General features: G+C 47.7%; 1 protein-coding gene across 2 annotated transcripts in view; it reads right to left on the bottom strand.

The window, feature by feature from the left end:
* Window positions 1-229: 229 nt before the first annotated feature.
* Window positions 230-14,429, bottom strand: part of LBH (LBH regulator of WNT signaling pathway) — a 30,159-nt gene continuing 15,959 nt past the window's right edge. For both annotated transcript variants that reach the window (XM_079792626.1, XM_079792625.1), the window contains exon 3: window positions 230-2,876. In XM_079792626.1, the coding sequence (XP_079648752.1) occupies window positions 2,688-2,876 (189 nt within the window). In that variant the 3' untranslated portion in view covers window positions 230-2,687. The remainder of the gene's footprint in view (window positions 2,877-14,429) is intronic.

The raw sequence follows: 14,429 nt of genomic DNA, 5'->3' as shown, positions 1-14,429 counted from the left end.
ATCCAGAGTTGAGAAACACAGGCATAGAAAAACAGGCTGCCTGCATTCAGCCAAGTTATAAAATAAAAACATGGATGGGCTGACCTCGAAGGTCCAGCAGGTGAGATATGTAAGGAACCTCACATGGGGCTCCCCCCTACCCAGCCTCCTCTGAGAGTTGTACCTTGGTTTCTCTCGCACTCTCTCCGCTGCAATGGAGCAGGAAGGAAAGAAGGAAACCAGACCAGAGTGGAAAGCATGTTCAAACTTTATTTACAACTGTCACAGTGACAAAAAGTAGTTTGGAAAAAAAAAAAAAAAAAAGCTAGTTTCTCCCTGAGCCTCAAAAAAGAACAGATAGAAGTTACAGGAGGTTCATCTTACAACAGGCATGTTTACTGAAATACTAGTTTGTTTGTTTTTTCAATACGATCAGTTAGAAATACACACAAGATACTTAAAAAAAAAAAAAAAAGAGGAGGCCAGACAGGAGCTCAGCCACTTGTCCAAGAGTGACTGGGTCCCCCCCAACAGGCTCACCGCTGAGGGTCCTGACTTTAGCTGTCAGCATCTGGCCTGCTCAGACTCCACATGGTCGTACAAAGGGGTCTAGCGACCAGCAAAAATAATAAACCACCCCCATAAACACACATGTACACAAAGTAGGTCTGTTATGCAGTTTACAAGCACGTTCCCATCACACGGACAGATGACACAGGGGAGCACATTGGAAGGGGACATGGAAACACAGGATTTTAAAAGGCGAGACCCCATCCACAAGGGAGGCACAGGATGAGAAATGCTGCTGTGAGGGAATGAGAGTGGGAGGGAAGGGTCTCGCAGCCAAAACCCAAGGAAAGGGAGAGCAAGAGAGAGACACCCCCAGTGCAGGCTGCAGGCTCTCCCACTTCCTCGAGGAGCTGGAAGAAGTTATTGCCATCGATCGGTGTGAGTAACACAAGCAGTCAACACAGAGGAAGGGAGCAGGGGGGATGGGAGAGTGTCGGCTGCCCAGAACCAAACCCTGCTGGCGTAGCAACAGCACACCCTGGTCCTCCTGCCCAACCTTCCCCAGAACCACACGAACCTTGAGGTATTAAATACAACCTTTATGCAAGTCCAAACCCGGTCAACCTGGACTGACTGGACACCGGAGGGCTCACCTGGGTGCCTCGCTGGGCAGAGTTCAGCCCAGGGCTGCTCTGGAGCCCACCTCTTGGCGGCACCGTCCGCTCTGAGATAGAGATGAAGAGTGTCCTGCATCGGGCGGCTCCTGGTGGTTCTGAACTGTGATAAGAAGCTCTAAGTCCAAGGCTAACTTTCTCGGGTAGCTGTGCCCTTGCAGGGGATAGGCGGGAGGTGGGGAGTGAGGAGGACCACCGTTCAATGCTCCCTCACCACGCCGTCCTCCCACCTGCATCCAGGAACGCAAGGGGAGAAGCCAGGGATCTCACGACACCCTTCAGGGTCACACTCGATCCCCGGGCTGCTGCACAAAAGCCTCCTCACCCATCCAATAATTCCCGGGCTTTGCCAGCTCTCGGGATGTACACTGAATTAGCTCACCTCCCCAACAAGAAACAGAAAAAGTCTCCTCTGCTCTTCACCAGGAAATCAGGCCACAAGCCCACCTGGGAGTGGGTATTGCCGCTGACTCGGCTGGCTGGAACCCCCTGCAGGGCTGGAAGCCACCTGGGCCTCATGGCTGTGGCCAGGGGATGGGAGGGCATGGTAAGGAGAGAGGAGGGCCAGCCTGGGAGAGTCCCCCACCCCCCACTCGCTCTGTGCCTCTGCTCAGACTGAGAGCAAGTGTGGGGGGTGGGGGACCGATTGTCCACATCAGTCCTCCGACAAGGGCAGGAAGTACTCTCACTACTCCCAAAAGGGCGGGGAGGAGGGGGATGGGGGGAGGGCAGAGCAAAAAGGATAAATAAGGGAAGAGAAGCTCAAAAGCACTGCCTCTTGAAAACAACCACTCCAGCTTACCGCAGGTATGTCGACCTGCCACAGCCTGGAGCAGAGGGGCCGTGGAGAAGGAATGGGGGGCCTTTCCCTTTCCCGAGCATCACCTCCAGCTGGCTTTGCAGGCAGCCGGGGTGCACTGCTCTCCTTTATCCGCCTCCCCTGTAACAGGCAACACACCTGAAAGGAAAGCAAAGGCTGGCGGTGGGGGAAGCTGGAGAGAGATGAAGACTTGGCTTTCTGATGCCCCAGCAGCAGAGAGATCGCTCACGGAGAAGTAACTACCTCCTGGCTGCACCTCTCTGCTCAATGGTTTCCTTAAACCGTGCGTTTTCTCTTTTGTCCCGTGTTTGTTTCCTTAGCCCAAATGTTCCTTGCTCGCTGTGCACCCCCCATCCCCTCACCCGCAGAGCCCCCTGGCATCCCACCGCTGCCGCTAGGTGCTGAGTTCAGATACTGATCTCAAAAACCAAAGCTTCCCCGCACCCCAACCCCTGCTCGAAGCAGCTTCCTTTCTCAGAAGGCCTTGCAAAGTGGCCCGGAGGGCTCCAGGGCTCGACACAGTTCAAAAAAAACAAAAGAAAAGAAAGGGAAAGAAGACCAACTCAGTGATTGGCAGGAGCAAAACGGAAGCCTCTGACGTTTCAGAATGATGGTGGCCCACTCTCTTCATCCATCACAATGGGAAAGAACACAGTTCAGGTACAGATGCTGTCTGGTGTGACCCGCAGGGAGTCGGTGGGAATCTACTGCTCCTTGTTCTCTGTCGCTGTCTCTTCACAGTTGTCCTGCTCATCCTCCTGGACCAAGAACTCCTCGGGGGGCCACCGCAGCTCCCCGCTCTCCACCTCCCCCTCTGTGGGTTCCACCACTATGGAGGGCAGGCGGTCCTTCAGTTTGCAGCAGCGGTCAAAGTCTGACGGGTCGGGGAAGATCTGAAATAAAAGCAGAACGAGTGCCCGGTCACGTACAGATCTAAAAAGTGCAACTCCTTTCCTTCACCTCACACCTGCGGGCAGGGCTGAGCACCTGCGGTATGCCATGGACTGTGCTAAGCAGGGGCACAGCAACCGGGAAGCGAATTCTGGGCAACATGGGAAAGCATCCGTCAGCTTGAAGCTGAAAGGTTTCAGGGCAGCACCACCAAGTCTAAAAGGTCGGGTAGCTCTGTTTGCACTATTTATTTTATTTTATTTTATTTCTGATAAAATAATTCAAAACCATGTCATCCTCAGTAAGCCACATCTCTGTTTACAGCAAGCACTTCACTCTGCCAGTCTGACAGATCTCATTCGATAGCTCAGTTGGTCAGAGTGTCGCCCTGATACACCAAGGGTATGGGTTCGATCCGGGTCAGGGCACATACAAGAATCAACCAATCAATGCATAAATAAGTGGAACAACAGATCAGTGTTTCTCTCTCTCTCTCTCTCTCAAATCAATTTTTAAATTAAAAAAACAACAACTCCTCCCAGTATCATTACTGACACCTTGCATGAGCCAGCTACCAGGTGCTTTACATATATAATTTTGAACTAACATAGTCATACTGACAAATAAGTGTTTTTGATACTATCGTAAAGAATCCCAGGCTTAGAGAAAGAGGCTGCCCAGGCCATGCCGCCTGGAAATGGGTGGTGGAAGGAGATTCAGACCCAGGTCTGTTGGACTCGTGTGCCCGCGCCCCAGTACCACCCCCGCTCCTCCAATAGATGGGTCCTGATCTCCTTTCAACTGAACAGTCAAGGCCAAGTAAGGGTTGAGGTGTGGCTCCCAGCCACAGGCAGGCTGGGGACAAAACCCCAGGCTCCTTTTTCATCTGTGAACAATTCCTGGCTCCTCGATGGCTCCACACCTGAAAGCATTGACTTCTCTCTCCAGAGGCCCATCAACGAGGCTTTTTAAAAATGCCTACTGTGTGTCCTGCCCAGAAGTGGGAGAAACCCCAAACCAGACCATAAAACCGAGGCCTCTGTGTATTCCCTTCGCATACACTGCCCTGTGACTACAGCTGACCCAATTCTTTGCCCAGCAGCTTAAGTACTTAATCCGATGGGCTGCTGGTCCCTTGCCATTCACAGTCCTCGGTGACGAATCCCAGAGCTGGAGAGAGGAGCCTCTGTCTGGGATCCTGGGGCTCTCAGAATCACACGGCACCTTCAAGGCCATCTCTTCCAACCCCTCTATTTGATAGCTGAGGAAACTGAGGCCCAGAGGGGTCAGGAGACTTGCTCAAGGTCACACAGCTCGTTAATAGCAAAAAAAAAAGAAAGGCAAAACCAGGAGTGGGTAGAAACACACATCTGAAGAGATGCCTGGCTCAGATCCCGACAGGCCCACGGCAACAGACAGGTGGCCTCCATTCCCCAGAGGCAGAAATGCTCTCCTACAACCGCAGGCCTTCTGTGGTGCTATGAGGGTGCCCCATCTTCCTGCACCCCAACCCCAAGCAATGCTGTCCCAGTCAAATCACCAACATGTCACAGGTCACACGGGGCTGCCGGGAGTCATGGGCCTCACCGAAACGTCCCCAATCCCTGCAGACAAGTGATTATTAACCATTTATCCAATAAAGCCCTATTGCTGGGGATTAAGCCTTAAGCCAGCTGCACAACCAGGCATCATTAAAGACTTAACAAGCCTTATAAAAAGTACCCTAATGGCAGCCAGGAGGAAAACAAGGCAAGGGAGGGGCTGGGGGCGTGGGGCTGGAAGAAAGCACGGGGCAGGTTGACCCGACTGCAGGCCTTCTCCTCCTGATGTGGCCAGCGGTGCAATCCTGCCCGCGGCCTGTGCTGTGCACACAGACCCGCCGGTGCTGAGCCGGGAGAGGGTCAAGGGCCTCTCTGGGCCGCTCCTCACTTCTCTTCATGTGCAGCGGGAGCCCCTCCCCTGTGTGACGATACAAGGCGCCCTTCCAAGCACAAGCTCAGAGTGAGTGAGGGGAGCCCCAACAAGTAGAAAGCATGCTACTGTCTATGAAGCTTTCAGACATCACCCCCTTTCAGCCTCACCACCCCCAAGAGCAGTGAGACCCTGAGGCTCTGAGGGCCACGTGGACAAGCCAGGATTCAAACCCAGATCTTCTGTTTTCAATGCCTGTACCTTCTGAAGAATGAATGGATGCCCCTGGGTGAACATGCCAATTTTACAGACAGAAAACTGACCAGGGAGGGTGGGCAAGACTAAGGGTTTCCATGGCTCATTCAGCTGTTGGGGGCCCCATGATGACCCTCCGGGCAGCTGAGCTTCCCAGTCCATACAGTTATTCTAAATCTCCAGGACGCGAGAAAGAGCTGGAAATATCAAGAGGAGATGGGCACCTGGCCCAGAACAGACTCGGCCCCCTACCTCGACCCTCTGACGGCAAGCCCAGGACTGTGCCCACCCTGTGACTCCCATATGAATCTAACTGTGATCACCCATCTGAGCAAGAGTGACAGGGACAAGGAGGAGGAGGAGGAGGGTAATAAGGGTGGAGAACATGGAAGTTTGTTTTAAGCTGGAAGCAGGTCTTTAGCTAAAATAGGCGGGGGGTGGGGGGGGGTGTTAAAATAATGATGATGATGGGAGACATGCCAGGTGTATCTGCACACCCCAGATCAGATTCTCCGTCTTCGCAATAGTCCTCTGAAGTAAGCAACGGTGTGATCCCTATATTATAGATGAGGAAACTAAAGTACAGAGAGGGCAAGCGACTTCCTCAAGGCCACGGAGCTGGGAAGTAGCGGATTCGGGACCCAAACTCAGACCTAAAGGACTTCAAGTAATGTGTTCCTTGGATAACTGTGTCCCGCGAAAGAACCCAGATTCTCATTATGTCCTTGACATCACTTGTATAACCCCAACCAAGTCCTCTCAGTCACCCGTTCCTCAGTTTCTCCTTTTGGAAGAAGAAGTGACCTTCCGTATCTCACTAGATGGGTACAAGTGCTTGGCGAATACAAATATAATAAAAGGCTTTGAGGACACATGCTCAAGTCTAATTTGAATGTCCTTTCTAGAGCAGTTTCAACAGGAGTCCGTAAGTGTTCAATCTGCAAACAAGAGGCAGCCATGCTAACGCGGCAATTAACATAACTCCACACAATGCCTTTCATACCAGCAGCTGCACAATTAAGTCTCTGACGTCCTTGGGGGAAGTCTGAGCAGTGAACTTCTGATACTGCTTAGCTGCCAGAGAACTTTGCTCCCTGAATTGTTCAAAGCAGGCGCCATAAAAAACAACACACACAATATAAAACTTTTTTTCACGAAGCCTGTTAATTCCATTTTAAGAAATCACTATGATAATCTAACCCTTCCATCAGAGATTTTATTTTATTAGTAGATAATACCAATTTATGACCCTGAAAATTGTAGCTCTCTCCAAAGACACACAAAAGGCACCCAGAAACCAACAGCTCCTCGTTTCCCTGCACACGGACAGAAAGCCTTGCGGAGAGCAGGATCTCGCCAGCGTACTCTTATCTCCGACAGCTGCTGAAGAGGCTGACCCTAAGGAGGTCAAGATTTTTCCACTAAGTCATGCTTTTTAATCATCTGGGCAGCAGAAAAATGAGAGGTTGCCACTGCTATTTGACGGGGTGGGGAAGGCAGTGGAAAAAAAGGACTCAAGTCAGCCTTGCCAAGCACATGACAGGTAGGGTCGAGGCGGCAGGCCAGCCCGGCATGCCGTTTGCCTGCAGGAACTGGCAGGGAATAAGGAACTGCCCCTGTTCCAAAAAGAAACTGCTTCTGGTTAAACCGCTTACCCCAAAGCGCCCCTTCTCTCTGGACAAGGAAAAGCAAAAAAAGAAAAAAAAGTAAGAAATGGGCAGGAAGAGATCAACCAAAGAACTGGTTTGCATATATACACAACCCATGGACACTGACAATAGGGTGGTGAAGGCCTGGGGTCAGGGATGGGGCAGGCTGTGGTTCTCTCAGCTCTGCCCTTCCCTCCCTCTGCCAGTGCTGGATTCCACAATCCAGCTGTCACTCTCGGCTGTCGGGGCTGATGGTCTGGGTTAAACTCATAGACACCAAGTTCCCTCTTTTATAAATGAAGTGATGTGTTGAAGATCAAACACATCAAGAATACCCTGGGCCCCAGGTATCCCGCTGTGTAGAAACAGCAGGTACACAAACATGGTCCTGGTGAATGTTATGGGAGCCACGTCTTCGGGGCATCCTTTGCCAGGTGACCTCTGATGCCAGGAGGCCCTGACGTTTTGGGAACTCAAATGGGTTTAGTCGAAAGGTCAAGGGAACTTTAGGCCCTTCCAGGAGGAGGAAACGGCCAGTGAGATGTGGTTTGGATGCGGGGACACTAGAATTTCTGGCTGTAGATCGGAGCTGTCTGACAGAACTTTCTGTGATAATGGAAGTGTTTCCTACCTGCGCTGCCCAACAGTAGCCACTAGTCACATGTGGCCACTGAGCGCTTGAAGCAAGGCTAAAAATGTTAATTTTCTTTCGTTTTTATTAGCATAAATGTATAGGATATATTTAAATATAATATGTTTATGCCTGTAGCAACTGCACTGGACAGCACAAACATAAGCGTGTAAATAGGAGGACAGTGAAAGCAGGACTGTCCAGGCAAATTCGGGATGTTTGGCTGGTGGACCAAGACAGGCGGCCTCGGAGCAGAGAAGTCTGGGGTTAAGGGCGAGCCCTGGAGAGGAGGAGCCAGTCGGCAGGCTTTTGGCTTAAGTATAAAAGTTGCCAGTCAGTCAGCTCCCGTTTCAGCCATGGAGGGGACCTGAAAGGCAATACCGAGGCTCCAAAGGCCTGAAATTTGGGGGCCTAGCTATCAACTGTCTGCCTCGAAGCCAGGTGACCTAACCCTGGCGGTCTCTGGGGCAGAGAGAGGAGAGAGATGTCTGGCACCTGGGATGGAAAATGTGAGTGACTCTGGTTGGACCAGCCCTCCCCCCTGTGTGCATGTGTGCGTCCCTCAGCCATCACCCCTGACAAACAGCCTGAGCTGGCCACAAAGAGGGCGGAGGGCTCGGCAAAGAGCTGAGAGATGCTCACGGGGAAAGCGGACACCGGCAGGTAGAGGGGATGAAAGGTGGCTCGCTGGACACAAAGGGCTAATTACCAGCTCTGCAAGCTGAGACCCCGGGAGCTTCAACACCCTGCTCCTCTTTGCCGGGGTGGATAGAAAGGGGAGGTAGGGCAGAGGGCCTGAGATGAAGAATCAGGTAGCTCCCCCAGGAACTGATAGCGATCTGCTTCTGTGTATGCCTTTCCCCTCTCTGGTTCCAGAGGGGGAAACGTCACCTCCGACCTGCTATGGGCAATGGCCACTCCCGTGGGAGTCTGAAAACCTGGCTGTGACCTGGCCCCAAGGCATATTGTCTCCATGACCATGGTCACATCACTTTAACTTCTCTGAGCCTCAGCTGCCTCCTGAGTAAAATGAGGAGGGAAGTTCCATGTTACAGTACTGTTGCAAGATTTCCATGATGCTGCATGTTGAGCGCCATCATGGTACTTGTCAGGCTCAAAGAAGTGGAGACCCACCCCCCAGCCCTTCCTCTATAAATTGGGGTTAATGCTAATTCCCATTTTATGGGGCTTTGGAAAGACTAAATAAAATACAGGGATCTGTGAACATGTTCTGTAAACTTTAAATTCCTAACGATGGTTCTTATTAGGTAAAATTGGGGTCTCCAGGGACCATTTAGAGCAGTGGTTCCCAACCTTTTTTGGCCATGCCCCACCTAAGCATCTCTAAAATCCTGATACCCACCCCCCGCCGGGGACATATAATTCTTATTATTCAAAAAGTGAACTCCTATTCATGTGGAGGAAGCCTAAGAGGCCATTAACTTGGTCTAAACAAGCTTCCAAAGAACATAGCATCCATGAAAGAGAAAAATAAAAGAACGAAAGGACAGCTGAAGTACTGAGGAAAAAATCACTAAGAAATTGTTTAAGAAATAATAATATAAAGCGATATGAAAAAATATCAAATAAATTTCAAAACATATAATAGAGAACTGAAATGCATAAATATGTCACAATATGTATTTTATATACTGTATACGAGGCCCCTAGAACCATAAGAAATGCAAAAAAATTCACTGTTAATAACTCATTCTCAAATTGCCCCCCTTAAAAATCAAATTGCCCCTCGGGGGGCGTGTGCCCCACTGGTTCAAAGTGAGGGGCTGGGAAGTCAATAGCTATGGCTTAGGACAGGAGCAAGTCAGCAGCACTCCTGGGCTTGTGCTCACAAACTCTAGGCCAGGTTCTTTGGAGAAATGGTTTGACCTCATTGCTTCCCTCCCAGCCCCCGTTTCCCTAGGGCCTGGGTTCGCCAGCTGTGATGGAAGCCACTGGCTTGTCCAGATCCTGGTCTCTCGATGGAAGTCCTAGAGCTGGAGGTCTTTCAATTCTGCACCTCTCCCTCAGCCTACTGCATGGGTAAGTCAGGCCCCTCCTGCCCCTCGGATCCCCAGAGTCTGGGTTTCTTACTTCTCCTGCAGAACAACAACGTATTGGCTCTGTGTGTTTATTCCTTCCTAGGAGGGGCTGGTTTCTAACAATGGGCAGATCTCTACCAGTATCCTGCTCTCCAAGGGCTGAATGAATGAGCAGCAGCAACTAATTAAAATGAAAAGTACACCCTGCTTTTTTGCCCCCTAACAATAAGTGAAGGCAAGAAATATGTTCTTTGAAATACTTCCCTCCTGCTATTTTATCATCACCATCATCATTATTATTTACATTTTACTGACTTTTCAAAGTGAAATGTGGCTGGTAAGAACAGAAAAATTACAGCGAAAGGGCAGAGTGGCTGTTGCCTTGATTCAGGGAGGGAAGAACATTCTCCAGTTTCCATTGAGATGCAAGTCACCTCCTTCTCCATCCTTGAGACTCTCACCTGGCTCAGATCTCGCCTGGACTGCGGCTATGGAACAGCCACCTCACCCTCTCCCACCCTGCTCTGGTGTTTCTAATCCTACAGGAGACTCCAACAGAGATTTGAGGCTAAATAACAACTGTTGGATCTCCTTCCTTTGAATTAAAGATGCTTAAGCCTCTAGCCTTGACTTAAAAGAAAAGGAAATCCTCTGGCTAAACACCACCTTTCATAAACATCTCTCCAACACACACCCATCCTGCAAGATGAGAGTTCCAAATTCCAATTAATTAGCACTAATTGCTACGGATAACTCTACTGGCCGAGCGAGCTGATGGGGCTTTTGGAATGTTAAAGAACGTTCTCCAAGTTCTCCAGGGCGATGAGAAAAGACTGCAGCTCTCTGGCTTAGATGATTGAAAATACCCACATCCTATCAACTATACTATCATTGCCCTTTGGAAAGAAGACACGCCTCCCAGTCACCTCTGGGCCTCTGCAGAATGACAGATCCCTTTCTCTCTTTCTCCTTTGGTGCTACCCAAATGTCCCACAGCCCCACCCCCTTCTCTCAGAAAGCCCAGATTGATGTGGCTGCCATTTCCAACCATTCCCTCATTCTTCATTTTGGAGACAAAAATCTTGAAGACCTGGCCTGGTCCCACAGCCTTCCCATCGTTGTCTAGGGTCCCTTCCTAACCCCTACCAACCCACCCTTGTATGGGAACAACTCTTTCTAGTCTCTAGGACCTCGTTACCGCCCTGCCCACAGCCTTCGCTCAGCCTCAGTCGGCACCACCTCTGCAGCACATGACCTGGCCAGCCAGCCTGCGTTGGGCCGTACACTCTCCTGATTCTCATGACCCTGCCCAGGTTCACCTGACCTGTCCAACCTCATCTTCCCCGTGCCTCCCTGGACTCGGGGTCATTCTAGGATTTCTCCACCCTCAGGCAGCTTCCTGGCTTCGCCTGTCCATCTTAGGCTGCTGGTTTCCCAGTCCACAGCTACATTTCCACCTCCCCACGCTCTGTGAAACATCTCCACTCGGATGATATCCATCACCTCCAATCCACCTTGTCCCACACTGAGGTCATCAGCTGATTTCCGTGTCTTTAAGTGAAAACTTTTTTTTTTTTCTCTTCCCAAGCAGGAAGCCTTGCTTGATAGTAGGTCCTGTAAAAGAGGCCTGGACATTTCAGTTGGTCATAACTGCAGTATTGATGCTAAAAAAAAACCCTGAAGTAAACAGGGCTCTATTCCCAGCGGTCCACTCCTCTCACGGAGGCCGTCCACACTCACAGGAAGGCGAAGGCCCTGCTGTCCTCTGGTCAGACATATTCTGTTCAGTTTAGAGCAGTGGTTCTCGAAGCTCAATTCCCTACGTTCTTTCAGAGAGGGAGTGTCCATGGAGTTACCTATTTTCTTAACAATACTAAGATGTTACTTGCCTTTTCTCTTGGGTTGACACTTGTACTAGTGGTAGAAAAACAATGGTGGGTGAAATTGCTGCCCCTTAGCAAGGGTTAATGAATGCAGGGATATTAACTATACATGTAGTCATTCTATTTTTTGCCATCTCATGCTCACAATTTTTAAAAAAATAATGTTTGCAACAGAGCAGAAATTTTATTAAATATTGACTCTTAAGTGCATGTTGTTTTTTTAAATATTCTATGTGATGAAATGGAAAGTCAGCATAAAATACTTTTGCTGCATAGCAAAGCACAATGGTTGTCTCGAGGAGAAAAAAAGCACTTATGTGATTGAGTTGTAAGCTGAACTAGCCACTTTTTCCACGGAACACTATTTTTACTTGAGAAAATGACCAACGAATTATGGTTATCCAGACTTGATTACTTAGCAGACATGTTCTCAAAAATGAATAAAATGAGCCTCTCACTTCAAAGAAAATGATTGATGGTCTTTGTTACCAGTGATAAAAATTGAGCTTTCAAACAAAAATCAGAATTTTGGAAAACATGTATCAGCCACTGTAAGCTTGACAGTTTCCTAATACTTGAAGGACTTCTGATGAAGCCAGTGGAGACATTAACAAATATGATTTTTTTTTACACTATATAATGAAATGTGTCAACGTTTGGAAGATCTTTAATGTTCATTTGTGAAGGTTTCAGATTCCACTTGGCCACTAACCTTTAAGAAACCATCACTGGTTGAGTCTAGGTGAAATAGCAAAGAAAAACATATTAAAAGGCTATTAAAATATTTCTTCTTTTTATAACTACATATTTGCATAAGCCAGATTTTCTTTATTTACTATAACACATATGACAACAGATTGAGGCAGAAACAGTTATGAGAATCCAGCTATCTTCTATTAAGACAGACACCAAACAAATTTACAAAAATGAAAAACAATGCTTTTCTTTTCACGAAACTTTTCTTATTTTGGAAAATAGATTTGTTTTTATTATAAACGTATTTATGTTTAACATGTAATGGTTTTATTATTTTAAAGGAATTAATAAATACAACTTAAAAAGACATAATCCACAGAAGACATCATCAGAATATATAATGCACATGAACAAATATCCATGGGGCCCTCAATCATTTCTAGGAATGTGAAAGGGACTGAGACCAGAGTGTGAGAACCGTTGGCCTAGAGAACCCTCAAGAGGAGGATCCTATAAGTCAAGGTTGAAGGTCAATACATTTTAAAACTGGAAAAGCTTTAAAGGGAACCCAAAAGCTGCCTTCAGTATCAGAAAGGCTGACATAAGGAAGAGAGATGATCTTTTAACTCCAGGGCTGATCTAGGATCAGGATGGCGGATTTCACCTCACTACACAGTGTTCTAATAACAAAAGTGATACAATCCACCCTCCCCTAAAGACAGAGGAGTCAAGGCCCAATGAGGTGACGCGAGTTGCCCGAGCTGACACAGATAGTGGCAAAGCCAAGATTAGAGACCAGCTACCCAGACTCGTAGTCCATAATCCCTCCGTGCCGAGAGTGTCTGGGCGCCCCGGCACGGGCAGCATCCAAAGAGCTCCTACGTGACCCAATGCCATGCTACCGTGTGCATCCCTCTATCTGACAGGAGACTGGCACAATCGCACAGGTGCCCTCCCACCCCGTGAGACTATCGTGCCACAGTTCTGATTCTAAGAACAGTGTGTACATCCACAATCTTGTTTGGGTCCCTCCTAAAAGAATTTTGAAAAACTGTGTCTCCTTTCATGTGTTTCTAAACTGACACCTAAAACTTCTGACATATTATAAATCTTAACGTTTTAAAATAAAACTTTTATGCCACTCTTTTCAATGCACTCAGATGGCCACAGCAATTTGATATCAACAATCACCTATTTAAAAAAAACAACAACTCATAAACAAGCTCTTAAGTCAAATCTTATTCCTTTCTCCACTTGAAACTATATTTCCAGTCTACTTCCCTATAGGACTTTCCTTAATATATTTTTATGTTTGAGAGTTTTAAGTCATTAGCTTTTCATACTTCACTGTGATAAAAAGATGTATTTGTGTATATAAAATGACTTAAGGTTTTATGTCTCATGACCCCAAGGCTTACTAATTTTAAAAAATTCTGAATTGGCTTATTGCGGCTATTAGTATGTAACTGATCAGTAAACATACCATAAATAGTTATTAAGCACAATGATACATTATTTAGATTGGTTTCTTAATGTGATAGATAGGAAGATTTATGGAGCTTCCTAGACAGTAACATTTTGAATGATTCATTTGTTTGATGCTGCCAGGGTTTCTATATCCTGAAGGAAAGCACCTTAAAATATTGGGGAGGGGAAAAGGGAGGGGCAGATCCTTCTGTTATAAGGGGGAGGCGGGCAATTGTGATAGGAAAGGTAGGAAGAGAAAACTGACGAAGCCCGTCTCCAGGAAATGCAATTTTAGAAAAGCAACAGAAGGAAGTTGAAGATGTGGAAATTGATTTTCCGAAAATGCTCTCTGCTGTCATATCCCTTGGAAAGTTTCTGTGAACCCCAGGGGCAGCTGTCCTCCCGTTTTAACACTTTGTTAAAACATGAAGTAATATAGACATAGAACATTCTATGTATTAAAAAGTAACCTGGCGTGAAAACTCCAATATTAGGATGCCAAGGAAAACAGCTAGCAAGGATCTGACCTTTAACTGTTTTATCCAAGGGGGCAAATGACCAAAGGAATACAGAATTCATCACTGAGGACTAGGGAACCTTTAAGAATGCTTCCAAGTAAGAGGATTACATTCAACTCTTGAAGAAAAAAAAAATTCCTTCGTGGTGACAACAGTGATGTCAGCCTCAGGAAGCCCTTATCCCTTCCCGCCCATGCACACATATGGCTCGATTCTATTTCTACTTTACTCATTGTTTAAAATATAAAACTATCACCACACAAATGGGAAACTAGTATTGCTTATTATAGGTAGCAACCGTAAAGTTACACTGGCATTTTTAAAGTTTGTCTGTGTAACACCTAAATGAACTTTTTGAACCATCAGGAGTATGTGGACCCTGGACCATGGCCAAGGCTGCTTACTCGCTGCGAAGCACCTGGGGCCTGCAGGGTTGGGCAGAGGGACCCTGAGCCCTGGGCCCAAGTCTCCATTATGTTCAGATCTACTTCTAAAAGCACAGTCCA

This window comes from Cnephaeus nilssonii (genome assembly GCF_951640355.1).
Source record: "Cnephaeus nilssonii genome assembly, chromosome: 15".
Taxonomy (NCBI): Eukaryota; Metazoa; Chordata; class Mammalia; order Chiroptera; family Vespertilionidae; genus Cnephaeus; species Cnephaeus nilssonii.
The sequence above is the reverse complement of the archived record's forward strand: the minus strand, read 5'-3'. Positions and strand labels throughout refer to the sequence as shown.